Here is a 27,247-nt window from a genome sequence, read left to right as displayed (position 1 = left end):
CAAGTCCTGTCAGTTGACAGAGTAAATTAAACTTTTTGTTCAGCACCTGCCCACCCTGTTGTGTACGGCGAGTTATTTCCCGATATGTATGCTGCTATAGAGTCTGTCAGGAAAACGGAAAATTTATATCAAATACTTACCGTAATTTTCCTTTCCTGATGGACTCCATGGCAGCAGGAGTCCCCTCCCGGATTCTGTGGAGGATAGTTACAGAACACGCGTGCTGAACAGGTGCAAAGATTTATGGGAGTGGTGTCCTATAGGGTAGGTTTGGAGGCGGGGCTAAACCTGATACATATGCTGCCATGGAGTCCATCAGGAAAGGAAAATTACGGTAAGTATTTGATATAAATTTTCAGTTTTTACCTATGTTTGTGGTATTTATAATAATGTTATTTTTAGTGACTAGGCTCGTGCATACTGTGATGAGAAAAAATTACATCCTTACCAAAAAGTGTAAAAATATAAAAAAAAATCATGTGGGGGTTTTCCTTATATTTCTTATGTATTTTTTTTTTTTTTTTTTTTGAGGTTTTAAAGACATGGGGCAATGAAATAGGGTCCATCAAACAATTCAAGAAAAACAATATCAACATAAAAATATAGAACCAAAGAATGTGTACAGTCACTTTTTTATTATTTTATTTTAATCAGACTTTTTTCATGTTCCATAAAAAAAAAAAAATCTAAATCTCAACAAAATACGCCTAAAAGGCAAAAACACTCAAAACACAAAGAAAAAAAATACTTAAGGGCATTTAGATCCCACAGAAGTCCTAAAATGCCCAATAAGGTTATTTTACTTTTAAACAATAGGGAGTGTATCTGGTGCACAATATGCTGCCTGAAAAAGAGTTTCACTTTGGATGGATATGACATCATCAGCACACAGGATACCTATTGCCTGTGAGCAACGTAAGCAATATGTTTTTAATGTCAGTTGCTAGCATTCAGGTCTGTGAAAGATGGCTAAAATTTATTTTTTTATTGATACAGCCTTTTACTACATATACTCAATTGATGTTTCTTCTTGTGCCAGGTGTTTTTTTTTTTTTTTTTTTATATACCAATGTAATCAGGTACGTGCTTATAGTCAGAAGACATGACAATTTTGGCTATCTGTAATTTTATTAAATTACAGATGAAAATAAATAAAAACAGTATTCTTATTGTTTATTGTTCTGTAAATGTAATGTACAATAAAAAAAGCATTAATCAGCATAGCATAGTCACAAAAAAAAAAAAAAAATAAATCAGCTTTTTGTTACCAAAAACAATTGTGAACTCAATCTACAAACTTTACAGGATAAACTTTAGAATGCTTTACATTTGATGCACTATTTTGGAGGATAACGTGCAAAAGGAGCTCCTTCGTTAAAGCCATTCTGTAGGAAATATAGAAACAATAAAAAATTAAATTACATAAATATCACGCATACAGTATGTTGTAGCAGTAGATTATGATGCTGACATGGGCGTCCGCAGAACTTTTTTCAGGGGGGGGGGGGGGGGCAACATTTTTAAGGTCACCCATGTTCCGCCCCTTTTCAACAATGTCATTATACTTATTTTGAGTATTTATTTTTAAAGAGCAAACAGCAGCAATTACAGTATTTATAAAAAAAAAAAATGATCCTGTTACCTTAAAGCATGTTATACAGCACAGTGCTTTGCTGTGTAATATGGCCCCTTCTATCACCTAAAATACCTGGCTGATCCTGCCTGGCTATGTCCTCCCCTCTGTAAACTGACCATGGTATACCATGGTGGCTGAGCCCTGACACTGTTGTCAGTTTACGTGCCTCCGTCATCCTGTGTACCCCCTGTCTCTGTGTTTTATAAAAATTAGCCATTCTTTACAAGTTTTCATAGCGCCACTCGGCGCTCATGTGACCTGCCGCCTCTCTCCTCCTCTCCCCCTCCCGACTGACATCAGTGAAGAATCCTTGGCCCCGCCTGCTGTAGGCAGCTGTCAGATGGGAGAGGAGAGAGCCGAGAGGTCACGTGAGCGGTGCTCGACCCTCTGAAAACTGGTAAAGAATGGCATATTTTTTTAAAACACATACACAGACACACAGGCACACAGGATTATTAAACAGACCAGACAGGATGGTATAAAGTGGTTTAACAATCTCTTGAAAGGGGAACTTAAGATTCCAGGGGGGGGGGGACATTTGCCCCCCCCTGCCCCTACCTGCGGACGCTCATGGATGCTGACACTGGTATTTTTCAGCACAGAATGGATAGGTCTTTGGCAAACAGGATACCGAAACAGAAGAAGAATGTAAGCAGAGGGAGAGTTAGGGTTGGGTTACACACCAGATAATAAGGTTGGATGGATGGACAGCGTTGAATTGTAAGTCTGTTAACTTGCTGCACATTTTCACTGGCAAGTTGTACACTTGCAGAGCACTTGAAGCACAAGTTCTAGTTGACACTTTTTTTGCAGTACATTTGCATATCAAGTCTCCAGCAAGAGCAAAGTTGCAGTGGTGAGTCTACAGCAAGAGCTCTGCAAGTCTACAGCATGGAAATTCAGCCACAGTGACCCCTGTGGTGGGATGACTATAGCACAATGTAACTGGACCAGAACTTGCAGCAGACTTGTAGAATGTTTGCAAAGAAAGTTGATCTGGACTCGAGTCATGCAATGACGACATGCTGCAATTGTGCAACAAACTTGTGAAGCCTGGCAAGTCTAGCAATAGCTTAGCAAGTAATTTCTAAACATGCAGCTCAATTGCTTGGGTTACTGAGAGAGTAATTGTAAGGGTTAAGGTTGCATGGAAGGTTAGTGTTAGGGTTAAGGGGAAGGTTGGTGTTAGCACTAGGGTTCCAAGGAGGGATAGTGTGAGGTCTAATGTTAGGGATACACACAGGGTTAGTGTGAAGAAACCAACTCGTTCAACGCTTGGAATTCCACTGAAGAAATACAAGCACCTATCACCTGGCACAGAAAGCTAAGCATGTACAGTATGTTTATGGATACATGCAGATGACAGCTGAGTATCTGTGTTGGAAATGCTTTTAAAGTTTTCTACGGTAAAAGAGTACTTTTTCAAACAAAATAATGTTCATAACCAAAGATTACAAAAAAAGACCAGAAGCAATCTGAATTTAGGGATGCCCTACAAGTTTCCAGGCTTTTATTATGACCCTGTAGTTTCAACACTTTCTGAATCACTGACTTAGAATAAATGTCCATCCAGCAAAGTCAGAACTGATGACTTTCTTACTTGTTCCGGGTTCAATCAGGTCTGTTAACTTGAAGGAGAAGTATGGAGTTGTACCAAGGTTTCCAGGCCTGTGGCCTGATGTGGGTCTGCCATTAGTACCGGAATCCTCCCCAGCCCATGTGAGCTGTGACCCTGGGTGTGACAACTGAAGCAGCGACAACTCCGGCATCTTTGTAGTTTTATTGAAATAAAGGGGATGGGAGAAGGGAATAAGTGGGATACTCCTTGAGGCTTAAACTAATTACAATTGGGACTTTTCTCCAAAAAATGCCCGTTGGCGCTTCCTTGACGCCAGCCAACGCTCACCAACTCTGAGAACACTATGTGTAGCAGAAGAAGTGTTGAATCCAAGACTAAGAACTGTAAAACTCCTGGCACTGTTGTACTGTGAAAGTCACTGAATACTTCCCTCCGCCTGGCACAGCTTGAGGTAGTATATTGCAGAACTCTGTGTAACTGTCACTGTAACTGGCACACTCTGTATACTTCAGGGCCCAGACTGCCGGTGCCCCCTTTGAGGTTGAACTCTTCAGGGTCCCCTAACTATGTACCCCCTTTGCAACTTCAGGGTCCTCAACCTAGGTACCCCCTTTAACAGATAGCTGACACTGGATCCCAGAACCTCTCCAGGAGTGGTCCCCTCTGACTCTAGGTAGACCCCCAGGGGCAATCCTCAGTACTCACGATCTGTGTAGGCTTTCCTGGGACTGGACCCCTCTCTCTCTCCGCCGGTTCTCGGCACCCTGGATCCCCTCAGCTCAACTCAGCATTTTCTGGACTCTCAGGCGACACCTTGAGACATCCACCTTCCTCAGACAGGAGAAGAGACAGCCGCACTCTCCTTCCTGGGACTCTGCTCACAAGCCACGCACTTCCCCCCAAACTTATACCCACTCCCAGAATCCTTTGCAGCATAATCTGCCTTCTGAGGTAGTTACAAGCTGGGATGTGTCCCCTGATTGGGCTTCCCACACTGCCCTATGAGAAGCCTCTCACAGGAGCCAGTGGGGATAATTCTCCCCTCAGCAGGCACATCTGGAAGCCCTGACACCCTAGCTACATAATCACAGCCCTGCTGTTAGGCAGACAAGGCCCACTATACATTTACCTAGCACCTACCTGTAGGGTGCTACAGAGTTATGAAAAAAACAAACATTCAAACTCACTTTCATGCTGCATTTGTCCCACGTTGGCAAGTCTCTAGCAAGAGCAAAGTTCAGTGGTGAGTCTACAGCAAGAACTCTGCGAGTCTACAGCATGAAAATTCAGCCACAGTGACCCCTGTGGTGGGAGGACTATTGCACAACATAACTGAACCAGAACTTTCAGCAAACGTGTAGAATGTTTGCAAAGTAATTTGATCAGGAGTCATGCAATGCAGATTTGCTGCAACTGGGCAGCAAACTTGTGAAGCCTGGCAAGTCTAGCAATAGCTTAGCAAGTCATTTTCAAACTTGCAGCTCAATTGCTTGTTATCTGGGTTAACATGAGAACAAAAGTAAGTGCACTGCTGTGACCCACAAGAGAAGTATGGCCAAAAAAGCTTTGGCCATGCTTCTCTTTTAAATCTGAGCTCCAGGAAAATGTAAAAAGCACCATCTATTGTGGCTGGTGGCTGTGTATTGCTTTAAAATAAAAGTATTTTTACTTACAACTAGTGTAAATATCTGTTTTATCTCAGCCTTTGTCATTCCTTGCACATCATCACTCAGACAGGAGGGGGGGGGGGGGGGGAACGGGGGGTTGCCACCCTTGGCAAATCAAGTTCTGCTGAATGCCTATGTTCTAACAGGGAATATGCTGAGAGGATGCGATAACAGAAAGAGTAGAGTAGATTACTTATCAGTGTGTTGGGGACATGACACCACTGTATACTTTCAAAGAAAATGCTTTCACCTTGGCTATGCTTTTGATAGAGCAGTACAAATCCTATATGTGGCTGGAAAGAATTAGAAATCCTTTGTCAGATCAGTTCACCGTTGTGTATTTTAATTGCATATTTGGCTGTTTTCTTGGAGTTCTGCTTTAGGACCCATTCACATGGCTTTCTAAAAGGACACATTTAAATGTGTACAGCAAATAGTTTTGTACTCCTCTAAACACAGCACTACAGGAACCAATAGCACCATACATACAGCTGCATCTATAAATGAAAATGTGAGCTGCATTTGGCAGTGTGCAAAAATGCAGGACACAGCTGCGCCAGCCAGCTTTGCAATTTTTATGCGTGTAAAGGCGTTTTAAAGCATGTAACATCTAATGCACCGTCTACAAATGTAACCAGAACCAGAATTGGATTACCAACAAGGCAACTGTCAGGGCACAAACACCAGGAGAAGGGCTCTAGGACCCAGCAGCGCTATCAGCACTTTGGCAGGAGAAGGACTTTAGGACCCAGCAGCACTACCAGCAATTTACCTGGGCCTATTTAAGGAAACCTGCCAGTGATTTTAGTTGCTGGTTGATCTTCAGCTCCTCCAGTGTGTTATCCCTGTGATATTCCAGTTCCTGTCTCCTGTTACCAACCCGGCTTGTCCTTGACCTGTCTCCTGATTGCTTCCTGTGTTTGACCTCGGCTATCCACCTGACCACGCTTGCTCTGATATCCACCTGGCTCCTGATCTCGGCTATCCACCTGACCACGCTTGCTCTGATATCCACCTGGCTCCTGATCTTGGCTATCCACCCGACCACGTTCCAGTCTCAGCATTATCCAAGTCCTGCAAACACCTCACGGGCGCCACCTGTCTGCTGATTCCACTCCAGCACTCCAGCTGTACTCTGGATCCTCCTGCACACAATCCAGCAGGCGACCCGTGCTACTTTGGGCCTGACCTCTCCTGTTCTCATCCTCAGGGGGGTCTGGAACTTAGCCGCAAGGGAAGCCCTCTCTCTCCATTGGCCTCTAGCACCAGGTACGTGATAGTATCAACCAGCCAAGATGTCTGAGGCCGAGAGAGGTGCTTCCGCATTAGAGGCCCTATGTCAGCAGATTACAGTTCTTACACAAGCAGTCCAGAGCTTACAAGATGGCTACTTTCAGCTGGAAGGACGCCTTCACCCTCTCAGTTGTTCTGCTACAGCCGCACCTGCTATGGGTTTACCCCCTCCGGAGCCCAGAGTTCCCACTCCCGATCGCTTTTCAGGTGACCGACGGAAATTCAGAGCTTTCAAAAATGCTTGTGACCTTTACTTTGCCCTGCAACCAAGGACTTTTTCTCTTGAGACTGTCAAGGTGGGTTTCATCATTTCACTCTTATCTGATGAGCCACAGTCCTGGGCTCATAATCTCATTGAGCAAAAGAACTCAGTCCTGGATTCAGTTTTCACCTTCTTTGAAGCTATGGCTACCTTATATGATGATCCACAACGGACGGCCACCGCAGAGTCGGCCCTTCATGCTCTTGTACAAGGCAGACGACCTGTGGAGGATTACATTGTGAAATTTCGCAAGTGGTCAGCTGATACTGGGTGGAATGATGCCGCCCTAAAATACCAGTTCCGGCAAGGCTTATCTGAGTCTCTCAAGGACGAGTTGGCTAGGATTGAGGCTCCCGCCTCACTAGAAAGTCTCATCCAAGTCTCTATCCAACTAGACCGACGGCTGCGGGAGCGAAGGTCCGAACGCACTCAGACCCTTCGACCCACATGGATAATGCCAAAGGTCCCAGGACCAACACTCCCAGCCTCTATTCCCCAGTCCATGAATATGTCCGATGGGGAACCCATGCAAACTGGCCTACTCCGCCCTGCTTTAACCCCTGAAGAGAGAGCACGCAGACGACAGGATAACTTGTGTCTCTACTGTGGGACTTCGGGCCACTTCCTTCGCAGTTGTCCTGTTCGCCCAAGGAAGTCCAGCCTTCCACGCCCCTCTTACCTTCAGTTGTCTGGGACTATATCCACTCATTTAATTCTCCCCATCTCTCTGCAGGTGGATGGAAAGGAAGTAAAGCTGCAGGCGATCATTGACTCTGGAGCCTGTAGTTGCTTCCTGGATATCAACCTAGCCAAGAACTTGCGCATACCCCTGAAACTGAAGGAACAAAGACTTGATGTACATTTAGCAGATGGCACTGCTCCTAGCTCTGGACCAGTCACTCAGGAGACTATCCCTGTCCTTGCCACAACAGAAGCAGGCCATCGGGAATTCCTCCGCTTTGATGTCATCAGGTCTCCTATTTTCCCAGCCATCCTAGGGATACCCTGGCTACGGGCCCACAACCCGCAAATTGACTGGCCCAAGGGAGAAATCATCTTCTCATCTTCCTATTGTCAGCAACACTGTGGCGTCCCCACGCCTGTCAACTCTTCAGTGTGTCTCTCCGTTCAACCTACACCGGATCCCTGTCATGCTGTTCCTTCAGCCTACCTTGACTTCCTTGATGTGTTTGACAAAAAAGGTGCCGATGCCTTGCCCCCACATCGGTCCTACGACTGCCCAATTGAGTTGCTACCTGGAGCAGAAGTCCCCTTTGGGCGCATCTTTCCGTTATCCGAAGTGGAGCTGGAGGCCCTCCGACAATATATAGATGAAAACCTTGCCAAAGGATTCATCCGCCCTTCATCGTCACCTGCTGGAGCTGGCATTTTCTTCGTCGAGAAGAAGGATCGTTCTCTCAGACCATGCATTGACTATAGGGACCTTAATAAAATTACTATCAAGAACAGATACCCACTCCCTCTCGTCCCTGAGTTATTCCAAAGATTCCGAACAGCCCAGGTTTTCACGAAGTTGGACTTGCGGGGTGCCTATAACCTGGTTCGTATTAGGGAAGGTGATGTGTGGAAGACCGCCTTCCGAACACGCTTTGGTCACTTTGAGTACCTTGTGATGCCCTTCGGGCTATGTAATGCCCCCGCCACATTCCAACATTTTGTGAATGATATTTTCAGAGAATACCTTGACCTGTTCTTAATCGTCTATCTGGACGACATACTAATTTTCTCAGCCTCGCTTGAACTCCATCGAGAGCACGTCAGAAAAGTGTTAAAGACCTTAAGAACCCATGGCTTATATGCTAAAGCAGAAAAGTGTGAGTTCGAGAAACAATCTATCCAGTTCTTAGGACTCATAATCTCCACGAAAGGGATTTCCATGGATCCTCAGAAGGTATCAGCAATCTTGGAGTGGCCTGCACCTTCTGACAAGAAAGGGGTCCAGAGGTTTGTGGGCTTCGCTAATTTTTATAGGAAATTTATTCGGAATTTCTCAACTATTATTGCCCCGATCACCCAGCTCACTCACCTGCACTCACGCTTCTCCTGGAACCAAGATTCTCAAGCGGCTTTCGAAAAACTGAAGGCTCTCTTCACCTCTGCTCCAGTGTTGCAACACCCTGACCCAGCTCTTCCCTTTGTCCTTGAGGTGGACGCATCCGAAGTAGCTACGGGAGCCGTGCTCTCGCAGCGTCAGGGCCCAAAGGCCCTGCTCCACCCAGTAGCCTATTGCTCCAGGAAGCTGAATCAGGCCGAAAGAAACTATGACGTGGGTGACAGAGAACTCCTGGCAATTAAAGTCGCTCTCGAAGAATGGAGGTACCTCCTGGAGGGCGCTAACCATCCAATTATGATCGTCACAGATCACAAAAATTTGGAATATTTAAGATCTGCAAAACGCCTAAGACCTCGACAAGCCAGGTGGGCCTTATTCTTTTCGAGATTTAATTTCCACTTGACATACCGCCCAGGTTCCAAAAATGGGAAAGCCGATGCCCTGTCCAGGATGTTCCCCGAATCTGCTGAATGTGCTCCTCCAAGCACTATCTTATCTGCCCAAAATTTTTTGCTGATTCAACCTAACCTAAAGGCATCCATTGAACAAGCTTCTGTATCGTGCCCCGAATCCGAACATGACTCGTTAAGGAGGCAGGGTGGATTACTTTGGCACCAGGACAAAATCTTTGTACCTCAAGAAGCTAGGTCTCTGGTTCTCAGGGCATTCCACGACCACCGACTTGCAGGGCACTTTGGGGCCCGTAAAACTAACGAGCTCATTCAGCGGTCCTTTTGGTGGCCTAACCTCAGTCGGGACTGTAGATCCTACGTCAAGTCATGCACCATATGTCTACGTAGCAAAAGTGACAAAGTCAAAGCCTGGGGTTTATTAAGACCCTTGCCTATCCCTAATCGCCCCTGGGAAATGATTTCTATGGATTTTATTGTTGATCTTCCTCCCTCTGAAAGATTCACGACCATCCTTGTTGTGGTAGACCGATTATCAAAAATGGCCCACTTCATACCAATGATTGGTACTCCCTCTGCAGCGGAAACCGCTCACATGTTTATCAAGGAGATCATAAGACTTCATGGACTACCAAAGAACATTGTTTCGGATCGGGGGGTGCAATTCACCTCTAGGTTTTGGAGAGCCCTTTGTAAAGCCTTGGAAGTGGAACTCTGCTTATCATCTGCCTACCATCCCCAAAGTAATGGGCAAACGGAGCGTACTAACCAAACCCTCGAGCAATACCTCCGCTGCTTTTCAGCTTTTTCCCAAGATGACTGGGCATCCCTGCTTCCGCTGGCGGAATTTGCCTATAATAACTCTGTCCATTCAGCTACAAATCAGTCCCCATTCTGGGCTAATTATGGATTCCACCCTGCTGCCCTGCCTGAAATTATGCCTGAAACTTCTGTACCCACCTTGCAGGACAGACTTGTTTTTATTCAAAACAATTATCAGGTCCTCCGGGAGTCCATACAGAAAGCCCAAGTGGATTACAAAAAACACTTTGATCGGAAACGGAGGGGAAATCCTTCCTTCAAGGTTGGGGACAAAGTGTGGCTGTCTACTGCCAACCTGAAATTGGCCTGCCCTTCACGGAAGCTAGGGCCAAGGTATATTGGGCCTTTTCAGATCAAACGGGAAATTAACCCAGTGGCTTACGAACTATCTTTGCCTGACTCATATAGGATCCATCCGGTTTTTCACACCTCCTTGCTTAAACCAACTGTTCCAGATCCATTTCCAGGGAGAGTGGAGCCACCTCCACCGCCAGTGACGATTGGTGAGGACACAGAATTCGAGGTGGAAGCAATCCTGGACTGCAGGAAGAGAGGGAGACAAACCCAATTCTTAATTAAATGGAAAGGGTATCCACCCGAAGAAAGCTCATGGGAACCCGAAGCCAATGTACATGCCCCCAGACTCCTCCAAGAGTTTAAGGACAAATACCCAGAGAAAATTTCTCAAATAGGCATCCGGAGGCTGCCCGTCAGGGGGGGGCACTGTCAGGGCACAAACACCAGGAGAAGGGCTCTAGGACCCAGCAGCGCTATCAGCACTTTGGCAGGAGAAGGACTTTAGGACCCAGCAGCACTACCAGCAATTTACCTGGGCCTATTTAAGGAAACCTGCCAGTGATTTTAGTTGCTGGTTGATCTTCAGCTCCTCCAGTGTGTTATCCCTGTGATATTCCAGTTCCTGTCTCCTGTTACCAACCCGGCTTGTCCTTGACCTGTCTCCTGATTGCTTCCTGTGTTTGACCTCGGCTATCCACCTGACCACGCTTGCTCTGATATCCACCTGGCTCCTGATCTCGGCTATCCACCTGACCACGCTTGCTCTGATATCCACCTGGCTCCTGATCTTGGCTATCCACCCGACCACGTTCCAGTCTCAGCATTATCCAAGTCCTGCAAACACCTCACGGGCGCCACCTGTCTGCTGATTCCACTCCAGCACTCCAGCTGTACTCTGGATCCTCCTGCACACAATCCAGCAGGCGACCCGTGCTACTTTGGGCCTGACCTCTCCTGTTCTCATCCTCAGGGGGGTCTGGAACTTAGCCGCAAGGGAAGCCCTCTCTCTCCATTGGCCTCTAGCACCAGGTACGTGATAGCAACCTAAGAAGGGCCCAACCTAAGAAGAAGTCTTCCAGGACAGCCGGATTCTCACCCGGTGTTGTCTTGTATTATGTATTTTTTATATATATGTTTTACAGGAATGTCCTACGGTTCTCAAGAATACTGAAGTGTGAGGACCAGAGGCCCGCATTTTATCTGATTGGATTTTAATGTGTTTCTTGTCCTGGTAGGAGGAGCCCTAGGTCTCATGGGCTGTCCTGGAAGACTCTCAGAAAAGGAGTTACCGGTAAGTCTAACTCAGCTTTTTCTGTACTGCTCCGCTATGTGCAAGCAGCCTATTGAAAGGGAACAGGAGCGCATCAGCTGTATAGACTTCCAAGCACAGCCAAGTTTGGCAGGTATGCAGGGATGGGTGCACGCATCTAGACTCAGAGCCTGTGACCGCCCATGTAAATGAGTCCTAAACTTGGGTACCGTAGGTATATATTTTATGTAGGATCCTCCTCTAGCAAGAACCTATGTTCGGGGCACAGAAAACGCGTATGCCCACGTGAATGAATCATTAAATTGCAATAAAGTGCAGTGGTGGGACCGTGGATTTCTGGGATGTCAGGGGACCCAAGCTCCCTAGAAATATGATTTTAATAGGCTAATTAATATATACAGAGATGGCTGCCTGATGTTGGCTATCCTATTTAGGAATGGTTTACATCAAAGCATATTCATGTGTAAGGCCCTGTTCACATCTGAGCGTTTTTCAGCTAGTAAAACGCTCATCCCTGAAGTCTCAAAACGTCCAACAAGCAAAGTTTCATTCATTTCAATGGCCCCTGTTCACATATGAGCATTTTGTCGCCTGAAGCTCATATATTACATGAACTTTTTTTTTTGGCAGATTACAAGCATTTTTTTTAGATATCAATTCCTGCCTCCATAACACCTGCAAAAAACGCCTAAAAAAAGCCTGAAGAACGCCCAAAAAAATGCCTGAAAACAATACACTCAGGTGTGAATGAGGCCTTTAGGTTGCCTGAAATCAATACTTGAAATTATTATTTACAGATTGTCTCCTTACCATAGGAACCTCATCCAGTTTTTCAAATCCTGGCCCAGGTTTCCGGAAGAATTTCACAGTAGACACAACAATAACAATGCCAAGGACAGAAAAAAATATACAAAGTACAGCTATTAGGCCAGGATTATCGGACAGGCCTTTATTTGCTTGAATATCTGTAATTATAGGAAAGAACATTATTTCCATGTATTTTATCAGAACCACAGAACCAAAAAATAGCATGCATATTTTATCATTTAAAAAGCATACCTCCTGGAATGGATGTCGCTAGGAATAAATAAATAAAAGCAGAGATATTAGTACTTTGTAAAAAAAAAAATGACATTTTCAGTTTTGCTTTTTTTTACTTTGTACTACATTGCTGCCACCTTGTGTCAGCTAAAACATACTACAACAATATTTAGGCATGCACTGAAAAAAAATGCATGTCTACAAATGTAACCAGAACCAGAGTTGGATTACCAACAAGGCAACCTATGAAGGACCCAACCTAAGAAGAAGCGTAGGACCCTGTGGATGTCATTACTACAACCTGTAGTTAGTTGGTGCTGTACCAGAAACACAGTGCAAATAGGGTGGCTTCTCTTTGATCAATGTAATCATTATCAGTGTTATTCTAAGGCCTCATGCACACTGGCTCACCTAAGCTACATTTTTCAAAAGAGTTTAGCAGAGTTTAACAGAGTTTGGAGTTTGGGAGTTTATTTATTTAATTGGCCAGAATTCTAATTTATTTTGAACATTGAAATAGATAAACGCTGAAATGCTAAACATGCCCAGAGTTTATGCACGTTTATGGGCTTTAATGAGCGTTTTTCAGCGTTTTTTGTGGTCAGAAGAACTGCTCTTAAACGCAATTTTAGGGCATTCAGACAACAGCCCATAAACTCCCCTGCTGATAAACTGCTCAAAACATCCATGTGTGCATGAACACATAGGATAACATAGAAGGAATTTCTAAGGGCTATTAAAAAAAAATGCCCAAACTCACAAAAAATGTGAGTGTAACAGCACCAGTGTGCAAGGGATGGGGTGGATCCAAAGCTGCTGTGTTTCCAAAGGTACCATTCTACCTTAATTTGTCATGAACCACTTCTGGACCGGAAGGATTTGCCCCCTTAATGACCAGGCCATTTTTTGCGATTCAGCACTGCATTACTTTAACGGACAATTGCGCGGTCGTGCGACGCTGTACCCAAATAAAATTGATGTCCTATTTTTCCCACAAATAGAGCTTTCTTTTAGTGGTATTTGATCACCTCTGCAATTTTTATTGTTTGCGCTATAAACAAAAAAAGAGCGACAATTCTGAAAAAAAAAAAAACTATATTTTTCACTTTCGCTATATAACATCCCCCCCCCCCCCCAAAAAAAAATTTAAAAATCTAAATTTTTTAACAAAATTGCAATAAGCATATTTGATTTGTTTGCGCAAAAGTTATCGGGTCTACTAACTACGGGAAAGATGTCATTTTTTAATTTTTTTACTAGTAATGGCGGCGATCTGCGATTTTTAGCGGGACTGCGACATTGCGGTGGACAGATCGGACCCCTTACTGACATTTTTGATACTTTTGGGGGGGACCAGTGACATTACTACAGTAATCAGAGCTAAAAATATGCACTGTTACTGTAATAATGGCACTGGCAGGGAAGGGGTTAACACAGTGGGTGATCAAGAGGTTAAATGTGAGCCTAGGGGAGTGATTCTAACTCTATGGGGGCAGGGCTTATGCAATGACCATAGAGACCTGTGATCCTATATAGAAGGATCACAGGCACTCTGTGATCATTCCAGAAAGAAGAACGGTAAGCTTTGTTTACAACAGCTGACCATTCTTCTCTCTCAGCGGGGAGTGATCGCGGGTGCCAGATGGCAATCGGAGCCGCCTGCCACATGCATCGCCATAGTATAGTGCTTTCGACAGCCGATTACGGATTTTCGTACGACAAAATCTGGATGTGCAGGCTATAAAATTTTTATCGTACGTCAACACAATGTCCGATTTTCATTTAATTAGTACAGTTTTCGTCCGAAAAAAACCATAAGAGCAAGACTAGGCATGCTCAGAAACTAAAGAATGCATACAAAACAATTCAACACATGACATCACTTCTGAAGTAGAATTCTGCCGTACGGGAATTTTCGTATGAAAGTTACCTCTTCACTTTCCATATGAGACTAGCATGCAACAAAATACTAAAGAAAATTCTTCTGATAATCTGTATATGAGGCTTTAGCCTAAACCTACTCCCACCCCCATTCTAAGACTATTCTATCTACCCTGTAAAATAAAAGATGTCTATACATACCTATTCTAAAGCTGCTCCGTTCTGGTCACATGATCGGGTCCCAGGTCCAGCTTCAGTGTAGAGGAGAGGCAGCGACAATGGCTGCAGAGTATGGGTGAGGACATCATCCTTAGACCTACTATGGGACATCAATTGTTGGCTACGCTATGGAAAAAGGAAAAATGAACATGTATTGCTGCTGCCTCCACTCAGAGCCCACTACCCTAAGGTAAGGTTTAGTTGCAAAAGTTATCAAATGAAGAGTGGATATGACGCTGCCCAATAAACAACCCAGTAGCTATTACCTAGGGCGTAATGCTAATCCCTCCCTAGTTTTACAGACAATAGAGAAGGCAGGTGAGACAGATCTTAAATGACTGTGAAGTAATGTGTAATCTTATTATCCCTACACCACATTTCAACACATAATAAGTACATCACTTACTATCTAAAAAAAAAAAGTACATTTTCCTAAATAATGAAAGTGCACAGTGCTAGGAGCAGCCACTCTTGATGACGTCACTCTGAAGAAATGCATAGGACGGGACTTCTTTCTTCTTCATCCTTCTTCATCCTTCATCCTTTCACTTCCAATTCCGATCCATGGAACGCACAGCGCCCCGGATGTTTTTGATGTTTGCATGCTTGGCTAATTTTAATCAATGCAAGTGGATTTTTATACCTTTCCTGAATAAAACCAAGCAGATTTACATTACATAGCCTGTCTTTGTCTATTCACTTCCTGCATGAGCCTACAGACAGTGGACCAAGAGGAAAGCAAGTGGTTTATGATATCCAGACTGGGGTTCCTGGATGCTGTGTTCTGACCTGTGGATGCTTTTTACCCCTGGACTTTCTAGTGAGTGCAGACCTGGAGGGTGAGTACGAGTGGAGACACCTTTTCAACGCATGTTTTGGATTGCACTAATACGCACAGACAACACTTTTACTAAAAACTGAATTGTTTTATTTATTTATCACTATCACATTGGATTTAGTTGATTGTCATATGTACTTTACACTTTATTTATATAGTATTTTTACTGTATATGTTTTTGTAGCATTGTGAGCTTTCATCATTCAGGATTATTTATTTGGTTAATATATATCAGGGGTGGGGAACAGACGTCCCGGGGGCCGTATGCGGCCCTCGAAGTCATTTGGTCCGGCCCCCCATGCAGCTGAGTCTGTGTGTCTCAGCTGATCTGTCAGAACGGAGCCAATGCTTCCTGTATAGTTCCGGCTCCTTTCTGACAGTCTGAGTGAGTCACAAGCGGAGTGATATCAAATGCACTCCGCCTATGACCGATACAGGAAACTTTGCCACTTCCTCCAGCACGGCGCCGCTGCTAGCTAGCATTTCCCGCCAGCAGCACACACAGCAGTACCAGCCAGAACCAGCAGTACCAGCCAGAGCCAGCAGTACTCACAGCAGTATAAGCCAGAGCCAGCAGTACCCACAGCAGTATAAGCCAGAGCCAGCAGTACCCACAGCAGTACCAGCCAGAGCCAGCAGTACCCACAGCAGAACCAGCAGTACCCACAGAAGTACCAGCCAGAACCAGCAGTACCCACAGCAGTACCAGCCAGCAGTACCCACAGCACATTACCAGCCAGCAGTACCAGCTTGAGCCAGCAGTACCCAAGGCAGTACCTACAGCACAGTACCAGCCTGAATCAGCAATACCCACAGCAGTACCAGCCTGAGCCAGCAGTACCCACAGCACAGTACAAGCCAGCAGTACCAGCCTGAGCCAGCAGTACCCACAGCTGTACCCACCAGCAGTATCAGCCAGCTATACCCACCAGCATTACCCGCCAGCAGTTCTTTTCAAAACTTACCACCACAAAGTCGACTGCGCTCCAGACTGACCGACACAAACCTGGAAAACCAGTTGCGAGTAGCAACATCATCAATACCAGCTAACATCACACACCTCACTAAAGAGAAGCAGTTGCAGCCATCACATTAGGGGTGAGTTAATTAAATTTTTGACCAAATATAACAGGCACATTTTTAAGTTGATAATTTTGTACGGCCCCTGAATGATTTTTATAAATACCCAAATGGCCCTTGGCAGAAAAAAGGTTCCCCACCCCTGATATATATATATATATATATATATATATATATACTGTATATATATTCCATATTTTTTTTTTTAGCACTGTGCACTTTGATCATTCAAGAATGATGAGTTATATTTTTTAGACAGTAAGTGATTTATTTAATATGTGTTTATATGTGATGTAGGGATAAGGTTTCCCTCCCTTTAGATTGTGAGCTCCTTGAGCAGGGCCCTCCTATTCCTTTTGAATTGAAATGTATTGTAAAGCGCTGTGTAAACTGTTGACGCTATATAAATCCTGTATAATAATAATAATAATAGATACACAATACTTCACAGTCATTTAAGATCTGTCTCACCTACCTTCTCTATTGTCTGTAAAACTAGGGAGGTATTAGCATTACGCCCTAGGTAATACCTACTGGGTGGTTTATTGGGCAGCGCCATATCCACTCTTCATTTTATAACTTTTGCAACTAGACCCCACCTTAGGGTAGTGGGCTCTGAGTGGAGGCAGCAGCGATACATGTTAATTTTTCCTTTTTCCATAGCACAGAATTATTTTCTCCTTCTACCATTCATGGGCACTATTATTCAGACAATGATGCATGTTATGTGTTGATATTGTCCTTTAATCTTGGAGGTCAGCCATGATCTGTTTTGAAGTTTTCCTTGGTTTCCTTTTTTCCACCATTCTGTTCATACCAGAACCATACCGTACAGCCACTGATGTTCACTGTGTGCAGTGTGATGTGCTGTGACCAGCTTGTTGCACTGTTTACTTTTTTTTTCTTAACTGTCAAAATACAGTTTATTAAGGCTAAGTTCACATGTATGTATGTGTGCATGTATGCGTTTTTGGGGTGTTTTTCTGCTCTAGGATCAGCTCACAAAACGCCCACCAAGACAAATCCTATTCATTTCAATGGCCCCTGTTCACATCTGAGCGTTTTGACGTTTTAAGCAAAACGCCCAACGCTCAAAAAAGTACATGAGCTTCTTTTTGGGCAGATTACAGGCATTTTTATTTTTTTCCATTGGTCACTTGTCAACCTAAAAATGCCTGCACAAAAATGCCTGTAAAACGCCCATAAAAACGCCTGCAAAAACGCCTAAAAAACGCCTGTAAATAGAAACGCCATGATGTGAATGTAGCCTGAAATCTATTCACCAAAGTGGGTTGCGATGCAGTTTACAGCATCAAGTTGCTCTGTGGTGAAAAAAAATTACTGCATACGATTCTTGACACAATTGGCAGCTGTGGTCACAGGATCATAAAGTTCTTTAGAGATGGATTTGCAAGCTTTACCTTTAATATACCTTTCTATTACCTTTTCCTTTTCTTCTCAAACATCTCTCTGCTTTTCTTTCTTTTTTCTATGTAGCACCACCCCCGCAGGAGCTGCTGATTATGTTATTGGGTCTACACCCTGCCTAACAACCCTATAGAACTGGCTCGATCCCTCCTCAGGCACAACTGACCAGAATAGGACTGGACCTTCAAATGGATACACAGATTGGACTACAATACTTCAATATGCAACAGTGACTTATTACCTTCTTCAATGGTAGTCTTTCTGGGTGACACAATGGAACAGCACACAGGATTGTAATTAACCAAAGCTTAATTTACTGTATATCAAATTAAGCAAGTGAGATACAATGAAATACGGTTATTTTAAAGGGTTACTTAAATCGGCTTTAAAAAGATAAAAGAAATATCCCACACTACTCCCTCATTGATGCTAGACACAGTACAAGATAGATAGGCCTATCTGAGTCCCTTCCCCAAAGTCCTCTTCTTTCTTCTTCTTGAATCTTCGCTAGCAAGATAACTGCGCAGATATATTTGTAATCCGCATTAGGAATGAAGATCAAGAGAGAGAAAAAGAGCAGTGAGCTGTTGGTTGTCACCACAGGGTATCTGTGTAGCTGAGCAATAACTTCTGTGAGAGAGATGGGCCTCTGGCGACTCCTTTACAGATATTATTGTTTGTCTATGAATCTCCTGAGAGAGTATGCTGATCTACCCCGGGGTTTATCACCTTCTGTTACACTATAGCTATCTGTGGATAACGTTACTTCTTTTGGTAGATAAAGTCAGGTTTGGGCAAGTGCCCTCTCACCAACAGGATTTTCCCTTAGAACTCTCCACGGCTGTCTTAGTCTCTGTTCTCTGTCCCCAGCCGCGCGAGGTGTTTGGGGTGGATGGCTCCGGTCTCTGCAAACAGCGATGGGACCTCTGGGAAGGGTCTCTTGCTTTGCATGGAACGTTTCAGCGTCGTCACTTCAGGCCCAGAGGCTTCGGCCTAGCATGCAGCATCAGCCCACAGCGCTGGCTTCCTGCTTGTCTCACTGTGTCTCTCCCAAGAGACTGAGCCTGGCTCCTCCCTTCCTTTATAAAGCTTCCCCCAGAAGGCTGTGCGGTGAAGCAGTGCATCCTGGTAGTCCAAGAGCACTATGGATGATGAAGTCTCTCAACTTCCTGAAAGGAAAATCACATCACAAGAAATTCCATAGTAGCTGCAGTGTGTCGTTTTGGCCACTAGATGGAGCCGAGTTCCTCTCAAATGTCAAACAATCATCTTTCAGGCATATTAAACACCGCTACACACTCCCCCCACTTAAGAAACTTTGGTCCCCAAAGAGGACAACAGCATGTACTCCAGTGCATATGTTGGCAGTACACAACAAAAACATTAACATATGCATAACAGGGAATTATCTTCCTTTTCATAAGCAGAATTCAAACTCAACAACTGCATATTACAACACAGGTTCGACATAGGAACCTCCCACCAATTGTCAGGGGAGGGAAGGTAATTCTGTTCACAGACCCCCGACACTTGGGTGGCTTGTACAGATGTGCCTGGGGGTGAGCTAGGGTTGTCCTCCACCAAATCTGCGGTGGAAGAACTAGGCTGATCAAGAGATCGTTTGGAAGTAAAGATAGCTTCTTCCGAGCATTCACCCAATTGGTCATAGGTCAGTCTTTTGGGTGGGTGAATGACTCTCCTGTCCCTCTGTTCTTTGGGAGGCACGATCTCAGAGGTACTAGGACCAGCCACTTCTGGGGATTCTTCAATGTCCTCCTCCTCATGTTCCAACACACAGGAATCTGATGTTTCAAAAGCGGTCAGTTCTTCTTCAGAGAAAGGTGCAACCTCCTCCTCAGGATCTTCATCATCAACTACTTCTTCTGGAAGCATGTGAAAAGGTATGAATTCGGGGGCTTCTGCCCAAAGGGTTCCTCTTTCAGCCAATTCGGATGAAGACAGGGAGGCAGGTGTGGGTTCTGGTAACTGAGATGACCACATCCAGTCAGGTACCTCCTCTTCATCTTCCAGATCTTCAGATGAAGAATTTCCCTCCCTCACATCTGGGAGTGTCGACTGAGATCTGGTGACTGGTCTGGATAGGCGGGAGGTCGAAGGGGTATCTGGCGAATCTACGACAGGAGGCATGCGAACTGCTTCAGAGAGAGGCAGTAGATGGTTCCTATGCCAAGTCTTCAATGGGCCCACACTTCCTTCAGGCCGAATTTGATACACAGGGAGGTTTGGTAGTTGCTTGCAGATAACATAAGGTTGGGATTTCCAGCGGTCTGCCAACTTGTGTTTTCCCGGGACACCCAAGTTCCTCAACAATACCCTGTCCCCGGGTTGCAAGTCTTGGATCCGAACTTTTAAGTCGAAATTCCTTTTATTCCTCAGTCCACGTTGATCAGATGTGGCCTGAGCTTTATCATAGGCCGATTTCAGACTCTTCCGCAGTCGGTCCACATATCCCTTGTGCGATGCTGAAGAGGTGTGATCGGGCGAGATGCCAAAGGCCAAATCCACTGGCAACCGAGCCTCTCGTCCAAACATTAGACGATAAGGGGAATATCCAGTAGCATCACTGACAGTACTGTTGTAGGCATGCACAATGGCAGCTACATGTTTGCCCCAATGCTGTTTCTTCTCTGAGCTCAAAGTCCCCAACATGTCCAAAAGAGTCCTGTTAAATCTTTCCGGCTGGGCATCCCCTTGTGGATGGTAGGGAGTAGTTCTAGTCTTTTGGATGCCTAACAGATCTAACAGTCTCTTGATCAGTCTGCTTTCAAAGTCTCTTCCCTGATCTGAATGGAGGCGTTGTGGTAACCCATAGTGTACAAAGAACTTTTCTACAAGAACTTTGGCTACCGTTGAGGCCTTCTGATCCTTTGTTGGGAATGCTTGGGCGTATCTGGTAAAATGGTCTGTTATCACAAGGACATTCCCTTGGCCACTCAGATCAGGCTCTAGGCAAAGGAAATCAATGCACACCAGTTCCATGGGTCCCTGGCTTTGCAGATGGCCCATTGGGGCTGCTTGACGTGGCAGAGTCTTCCTTTGTATACATCGGACACAAGAATGACAGTATCCTTCAACTTCGGCCCTCATACAGGGCCAGTAGAACCTGTCTCTGACAAGCTGAAAAGTTCTTTCAGGTCCCAGATGGCCATGATTATCATGAAGAGCAGCCAGAACTCTCTCCCTGTATTTAGCTGGTAAGAACAGTTGCCACTTCTCCTCCAGATCTTCAGATGGGCCTCTTCGGTAGGCCACCCCTTCTCGGATCTGTAACCGGGTCCACTCTCTATGCAACAGGCGGGCCCCCTGAGGAGAATCGGTTAGAAGCAACTCAGGGCGCTGGATCTCCAAGGCTTCCAAAAGAAGTTTTCCCAGAGGGTCTTCCAGCTGCTCCTTCCTCAAGTCCCTTTTGGATAGCCGGGGTAAATCTTCCCCTTCAACCTGGGTCCCCCTGCAATAGTATTTGGGTACCCCGACAGCCGAAACCCCAATCTCTTCGGCTCTTGATCCTCCTCTGGATCGAAGTTCAGTTCCCTGATATAGGGCACGCACCCCTTCTGGAGCCAAATGGGTCCATTCTTCATCAGGTTCGTGTGGTGCATGCAACCTTCTGGATAGGGCATCTGCATCCCTGTTCCCGATTCCTGGCCGATACTTCAGGCTGAAGTTGAAGCTAGAGAGGGCAGCCAACCATCTGTGTCCTGTGGCATCCAGCTTGGCTGTAGTCAACAGATAGGTAAGGGGATTATTATCCGTCTTGACAATGAATTCAGCTCCGTACAGGTAATCTTTCAATTTGTCAACCACTGCCCACTTCAAGGCCAAGAATTCAAGTTTGTGGGTAGGATAATTCCTTTCAGCAGGTAGTAGACTCCTGCTCACGTAGGCGACAGGTCGCAAGTGACCCTCATGTTCCTGGTAGAGTACCCCACCCAGCCCATCTCGGCTGGCATCGACATGCAGTTCATATGGTTTCATGGGGTCTGCATAGGCCAACACAGGGGCAGTGGTTAGATTCTTTTTCAGCTGAATGAAAGCCCCTTCACATTCTGGGGTCCACTGATCCTGGATGGATTCCTTAGCCTTCCGGGGTCCCATGGTGGACTTCGTCGGCTTGACCAGTTCAGGAACGTCATCTTCCTCGTTCTTTAGTAGCTCATTGAGGGGTCGGGCAATCTTGGCGAACCCCTCCACAAACCTCCTGTAATAGGAGCAAAAGCCCAGGAACGACCGAAGTTCGGTCACATTTGTAGGTCTCGGCCAGGAGGAGACAGCATCCAGCTTGTCCGGGTCGGTGGCTACCCCTTCTGCAGACACGATGTGGCCCAGGTAATGGACCGAGGATTGATAGAACTGACACTTCTCAGGAGAAAGTTTCAGGCCTTCTTCGTGTAGCCTCTTCAGGACCTTTTCCAACCTCTCCTCGTGTTCTTCCAAAGTCCTGCCAAACACGATAACATCATCCAAGTATACCAGTACCTCTATCAAATTCATATCCCCAACAGTCCTTTCCATCAGCCTCTGGAAAGTAGCAGGGGCTCCTGACAACCCCTGCGGCATGCGATTGAACTCAAAGAACCCCACGGGGGTTATGAAGGCTGTCTTCTCCCGGTCTTCAGGGTGCATGGGGATCTGATAGTACCCACTCTTTAAGTCCATCAAACTGAACCACTTCGCCCCTGACAGGCTCTGTAGGGCGTCTTCAATTCGAGGAGTGGTATACTGGTCTGGGATGGTTCTTCTGTTCAGTGTTCGGTAGTCGATACAAAGCCTCAAAGATCCGTTTTTCTTCCGGACTACCACTATCGGAGAAGCATATGGGCTCCTGGATTCTCGAATAACCCCAGTCTTCTTGAGTTCCGCCAGCTGCTGACGTAGATCTTCTAAGTCACCCAAGGGAACTCGCCGGACTCTTTCTCGGAAAGGTTTGTCCTCACTCAGGCGGATCTTATGAGTGGCACTCCTGGCGCAGCCCACGTCAAACTCATCCTTAGAAAATATTCCTCGCCATCGAGCAAGTTGTGCCTTGGCCCTCTTCACCCATTCCGGTGGGAGGGCAGCGCTTCCAGAGCAGAGCTCTTCTATGACAACTTCACCACTTCCCTCCTCTTTAAGATCAGATGGGACAACTGGGGTAGCCGGGTTAACTTGGCCCAACAGCAATCTGGCCGGTACCTTCACCGGTGTAGTAGAGGTGTTTCTGACACTCACTAAAACCCTTCCACGGTTTTTCTGTAACACCTTCAAAGGGATCACTTCAGGGATTACTTCTATCCCTCTCTCCTCTTCCTGTGGACCTGATTCAAAGATGATAAAAGGGCCAGGCTGTTTCCATGTGAGTTTAACTGAAGCTTTCAGACAAGCCACCTCTCCTGGCTGCAAGACCTTTTCTGTTCTGTCCAACTTCCAGAGTCTTCCAACTCCTTCTGCAGGAGTCTCTTGCTCCAATACTAGTCGTTGATAGGCCTGCCGTAGCATGGGGTGAATCCTTGGCGCTGGAGAATCCTGTCCCTGGACCAGTTGTGTCAGGAGGCGCCTTACTAGGTCAGTGTTGGTCCCTACAATGAGAGAGCTTTTGTTGGCCCCTGGCGGACGAGGACAGACCACCGCTAGGGTGTCAAAGGTTTCAGCTTCACCAGCCACTGATGGGTCAAAGGTCAACTTGATTGGCAGATACCCGTCATAGGGAAAACTTTGAGTCCCGATACCCCATATCTCCAGATCTTCCAACTTCTGCAGAGGTAGATGGGTAAGGTGTTTATCATAGAAGTCTCTATACAGAAGAGTCACTTGGGCCCCAGTGTCGAGGAGGGCTCTTGTGTAAATTCCTTCTACCTGGACGGAGACTACAGGGGAAGGCCCGACCAAGTTAGTTGGGAATTCTCTTGAAGTGGCCTTGTTGTCTGATTCAGTTCTCTGCACCCAAGCTCTTTTCTTCTTTCTTTTTTTTCTTGGATTCAGTCCCCGCTGGGCACGGTGTGCATTGATTTTCCTCCCCCCAGTAGCCTGGAGTATAGAACGAGGGGCGTTGTACCTAGATCTTACTCCCTGACTCAGTTTCCCTGAACCAGTGAGCCTCCTGGAGTCCCTTGAAACTGGCGGGCACCCGGTTGACTCCTTCACCGGGGGCCCTCTGAAGTTTTCCGCTGGCTTGCGAGGTTTTGAGACAACCTTTCCTGGGCTGGGACATACTCCTCTAACATGACCTACTCCCCCACAGTTGAAACAAGTTAACAATCTTGTAGGTCTCGGTTCCGGATCTGCTCTAAGGTTAGCAGGTTCATCTGGCTTCTCTGATATGTTCCCATTAGGTAGAGTGGATGCCTGACTAGTCAGGATAGACACCATTTCTATCAACTGGGACACCTGGGTCTTTAGGAGTTCAACTTGCGAATCACCTTCTTCTACACTTATCACTCTGACTCGAGCAGTTGAGTCAAACTGCCGACTCTTCTTTTTGTTGTCCAACATGACCTCTTCCTCTCTGACCATTCGAATCAGGTCAGGGTATTCTAGAATGCCACCGTCTTGACGAGTTCGCAACAGTATGGCAATGGGATCTAAAGGTTGAGCCCCTCTCAGCACCTGCCGTGCACGAGTCTCATCTACCTTCCGGGGGTCTATCCCTTTCTTTAACAGGATCTGGTGGATGATCTTATCCAGGCGTCTAATAAATTCGGACAACTTCTCTTCCTCTTCTTGGTAACAGTGGTCTAACTGGTAAAGAAGTTCAGCCACGTTCTCCGTCCGACCAAATACATCTTGTAGAATGTCTAGATAATCCTGTGCAGTACAGTTCTTTTTGCTTAGCTTGAGATTACGTACGGCCTCTAGTGCAGGTCCCCTTAAACTTTCTGTGATTCTCTGTTTCTTATGTTGTTCTGGTACCTCCCACTCTTCCAAAGCCTGAGTGGCGGTATCTAACCACTCTTCAAACCCATCTTCTGTTGAAGGCACAGGCTGTTTCCCAGAGAATGTCCTGAGCTTCCTATATCCAGTCATCAGATAGTTTGGGGAGTCCTTACTACATTTTGCTACGATTTCCCCGAGAACAGCACACAGTTCTGAGCTAAAGGTAGACAAAGGTGGTGACTCTGGACTTCCTTCTTGGACACCTTTTTCTTTGCTGGATCCCCCAGGAGTGGTGGATGAGGGACCTTCAGTAAGGACTTCTGGATGTATTAAAAAAAGTTCTGTTTGGTCAGTAGTCTTTACACTGGTTCCCTTAAAGTAATCGGGGACCCCCTTCCTCCACTCACACAATGCATACGTGTGTGGAACGGTGGTGTCTGTCTTTATGTCAGTCACCCAGAATTTCCTGTCTGTGGACAGTGCCCTTAAAACTGGGAGGAGTTTTTCCTCAGTCCAGACCTCTCCCTTGATTTCAACCACCAGGCCATTTTCCACTACGACATTCTCTTCCCTGCACCACTCGGCTGCAGCGGTAGGATCCATTTCTGCGTTGAGGGGGATTCTGTGGCTGAGAGGGTTGTGTTGCAGGACTGTAGAGATCCCGGACGAGCCCCCACGTGTAGCACCACCCCCGCAGGAGCTGCTGATTATGTTATTGGGTCTACACCCTGCCTAACAACCCTATAGAACTGGCTCGATCCCTCCTCAGGCACAACTGACCAGAATAGGACTGGACCTTCAAATGGATACACAGATTGGACTACAATACTTCAATATGCAACAGTGACTTATTACCTTCTTCAATGGTAGTCTTTCTGGGTGACACAATGGAACAGCACACAGGATTGTAATTAACCAAAGCTTAATTTACTGTATATCAAATTAAGCAAGTGAGATACAATGAAATACGGTTATTTTAAAGGGTTACTTAAATCGGCTTTAAAAAGATAAAAGAAATATCCCACACTACTCCCTCATTGATGCTAGACACAGTACAAGATAGATAGGCCTATCTGAGTCCCTTCCCCAAAGTCCTCTTCTTTCTTCTTCTTGAATCTTCGCTAGCAAGATAACTGCGCAGATATATTTGTAATCCGCATTAGGAATGAAGATCAAGAGAGAGAAAAAGAGCAGTGAGCTGTTGGTTGTCACCACAGGGTATCTGTGTAGCTGAGCAATAACTTCTGTGAGAGAGATGGGCCTCTGGCGACTCCTTTACAGATATTATTGTTTGTCTATGAATCTCCTGAGAGAGTATGCTGATCTACCCCGGGGTTTATCACCTTCTGTTACACTATAGCTATCTGTGGATAACGTTACTTCTTTTGGTAGATAAAGTCAGGTTTGGGCAAGTGCCCTCTCACCAACAGGATTTTCCCTTAGAACTCTCCACGGCTGTCTTAGTCTCTGTTCTCTGTCCCCAGCCGCGCGAGGTGTTTGGGGTGGATGGCTCCGGTCTCTGCAAACAGCGATGGGACCTCTGGGAAGGGTCTCTTGCTTTGCATGGAACGTTTCAGCGTCGTCACTTCAGGCCCAGAGGCTTCGGCCTAGCATGCAGCATCAGCCCACAGCGCTGGCTTCCTGCTTGTCTCACTGTGTCTCTCCCAAGAGACTGAGCCTGGCTCCTCCCTTCCTTTATAAAGCTTCCCCCAGAAGGCTGTGCGGTGAAGCAGTGCATCCTGGTAGTCCAAGAGCACTATGGATGATGAAGTCTCTCAACTTCCTGAAAGGAAAATCACATCACAAGAAATTCCATAGTAGCTGCAGTGTGTCGTTTTGGCCACTAGATGGAGCCGAGTTCCTCTCAAATGTCAAACAATCATCTTTCAGGCATATTAAACACCGCTACATCTATATTCATTGTGCTACACACAGTGTTAAGTTTCTTCACAAAAGTGGGCCGATTGACTGATTGTGAAATCATATCTGATACTAATTATAGTGAATAGTCTTCTTGGAAGATCACCAAAATCCAAAAACATGTTTTAACTTCTAAGGGGTGCCAATAATTATATCCATGTTACTTTCATTTGTCTTATTATTTACAAGAGTCCCTTAGGGTTTAAAGCAAAAGCAATGTGTCTGCTCTGGGGGAAAAAAAAATGGTTGCAAGTTTCAAATTTTTTTTTTTTTCTATTATTCTTATTATGGCAAAGTGTCTCAGAAACAGCAAGTCAGGTCATCACAAAACGCTATGATGTTTTTTTTTTCTTTATTTGCTGATTTTTTTTCCCCACGAAAGTGGAGTTACCCTTTAAACATAAAACAACTACTTTAACCATAGAAGAAATAAGAAATAATGAGTTGGATAGGAACTCCAGTGTACAATAACTTTGTACTATTTATCAGGGGTTGAAAAGAAGGTAACAGGTGAAAGTCCAAACTTCGGAATCCCTGAGTAAATGAATCCTGAGAAAGATTGAATATTCCTATACAATTCCATTATGTTGCCTTGGCACAATATGATTTGTGTGTCAATTGTATACGCTATATTGTTTTTTCTTTATTTGCTTATTTTTT

General features: G+C 45.4%; 1 protein-coding gene across 1 annotated transcript in view; it reads right to left on the bottom strand.

Annotated features, from left to right (window-relative positions):
• Positions 1 to 1,030: 1,030 nt before the first annotated feature.
• The window catches only part of CIST1 (colon, intestine and stomach enriched 1), a 139,373-nt gene continuing 113,156 nt past the window's right edge, over positions 1,031 to 27,247 (bottom strand). The window contains exons 5-7 of the mRNA XM_082243506.1: positions 12,370 to 12,387; positions 12,121 to 12,275; positions 1,031 to 1,385 (exon numbers count right to left, since the gene is read on the bottom strand). Of these exons, the coding sequence (XP_082099632.1) occupies positions 1,338 to 1,385; positions 12,121 to 12,275; positions 12,370 to 12,387 (221 nt within the window). The 3' untranslated portion in view covers positions 1,031 to 1,337. The remainder of the gene's footprint in view (positions 1,386 to 12,120; positions 12,276 to 12,369; positions 12,388 to 27,247) is intronic.

This window comes from Pelophylax lessonae (assembly GCF_965119305.1).
Source record: "Pelophylax lessonae genome assembly, chromosome: 1".
In the NCBI taxonomy this organism is placed as follows: domain Eukaryota; kingdom Metazoa; phylum Chordata; class Amphibia; order Anura; family Ranidae; genus Pelophylax; species Pelophylax lessonae.
Note: the sequence above shows the minus strand (reverse complement) of the source record. Positions and strands in the feature narration are given on the sequence as shown.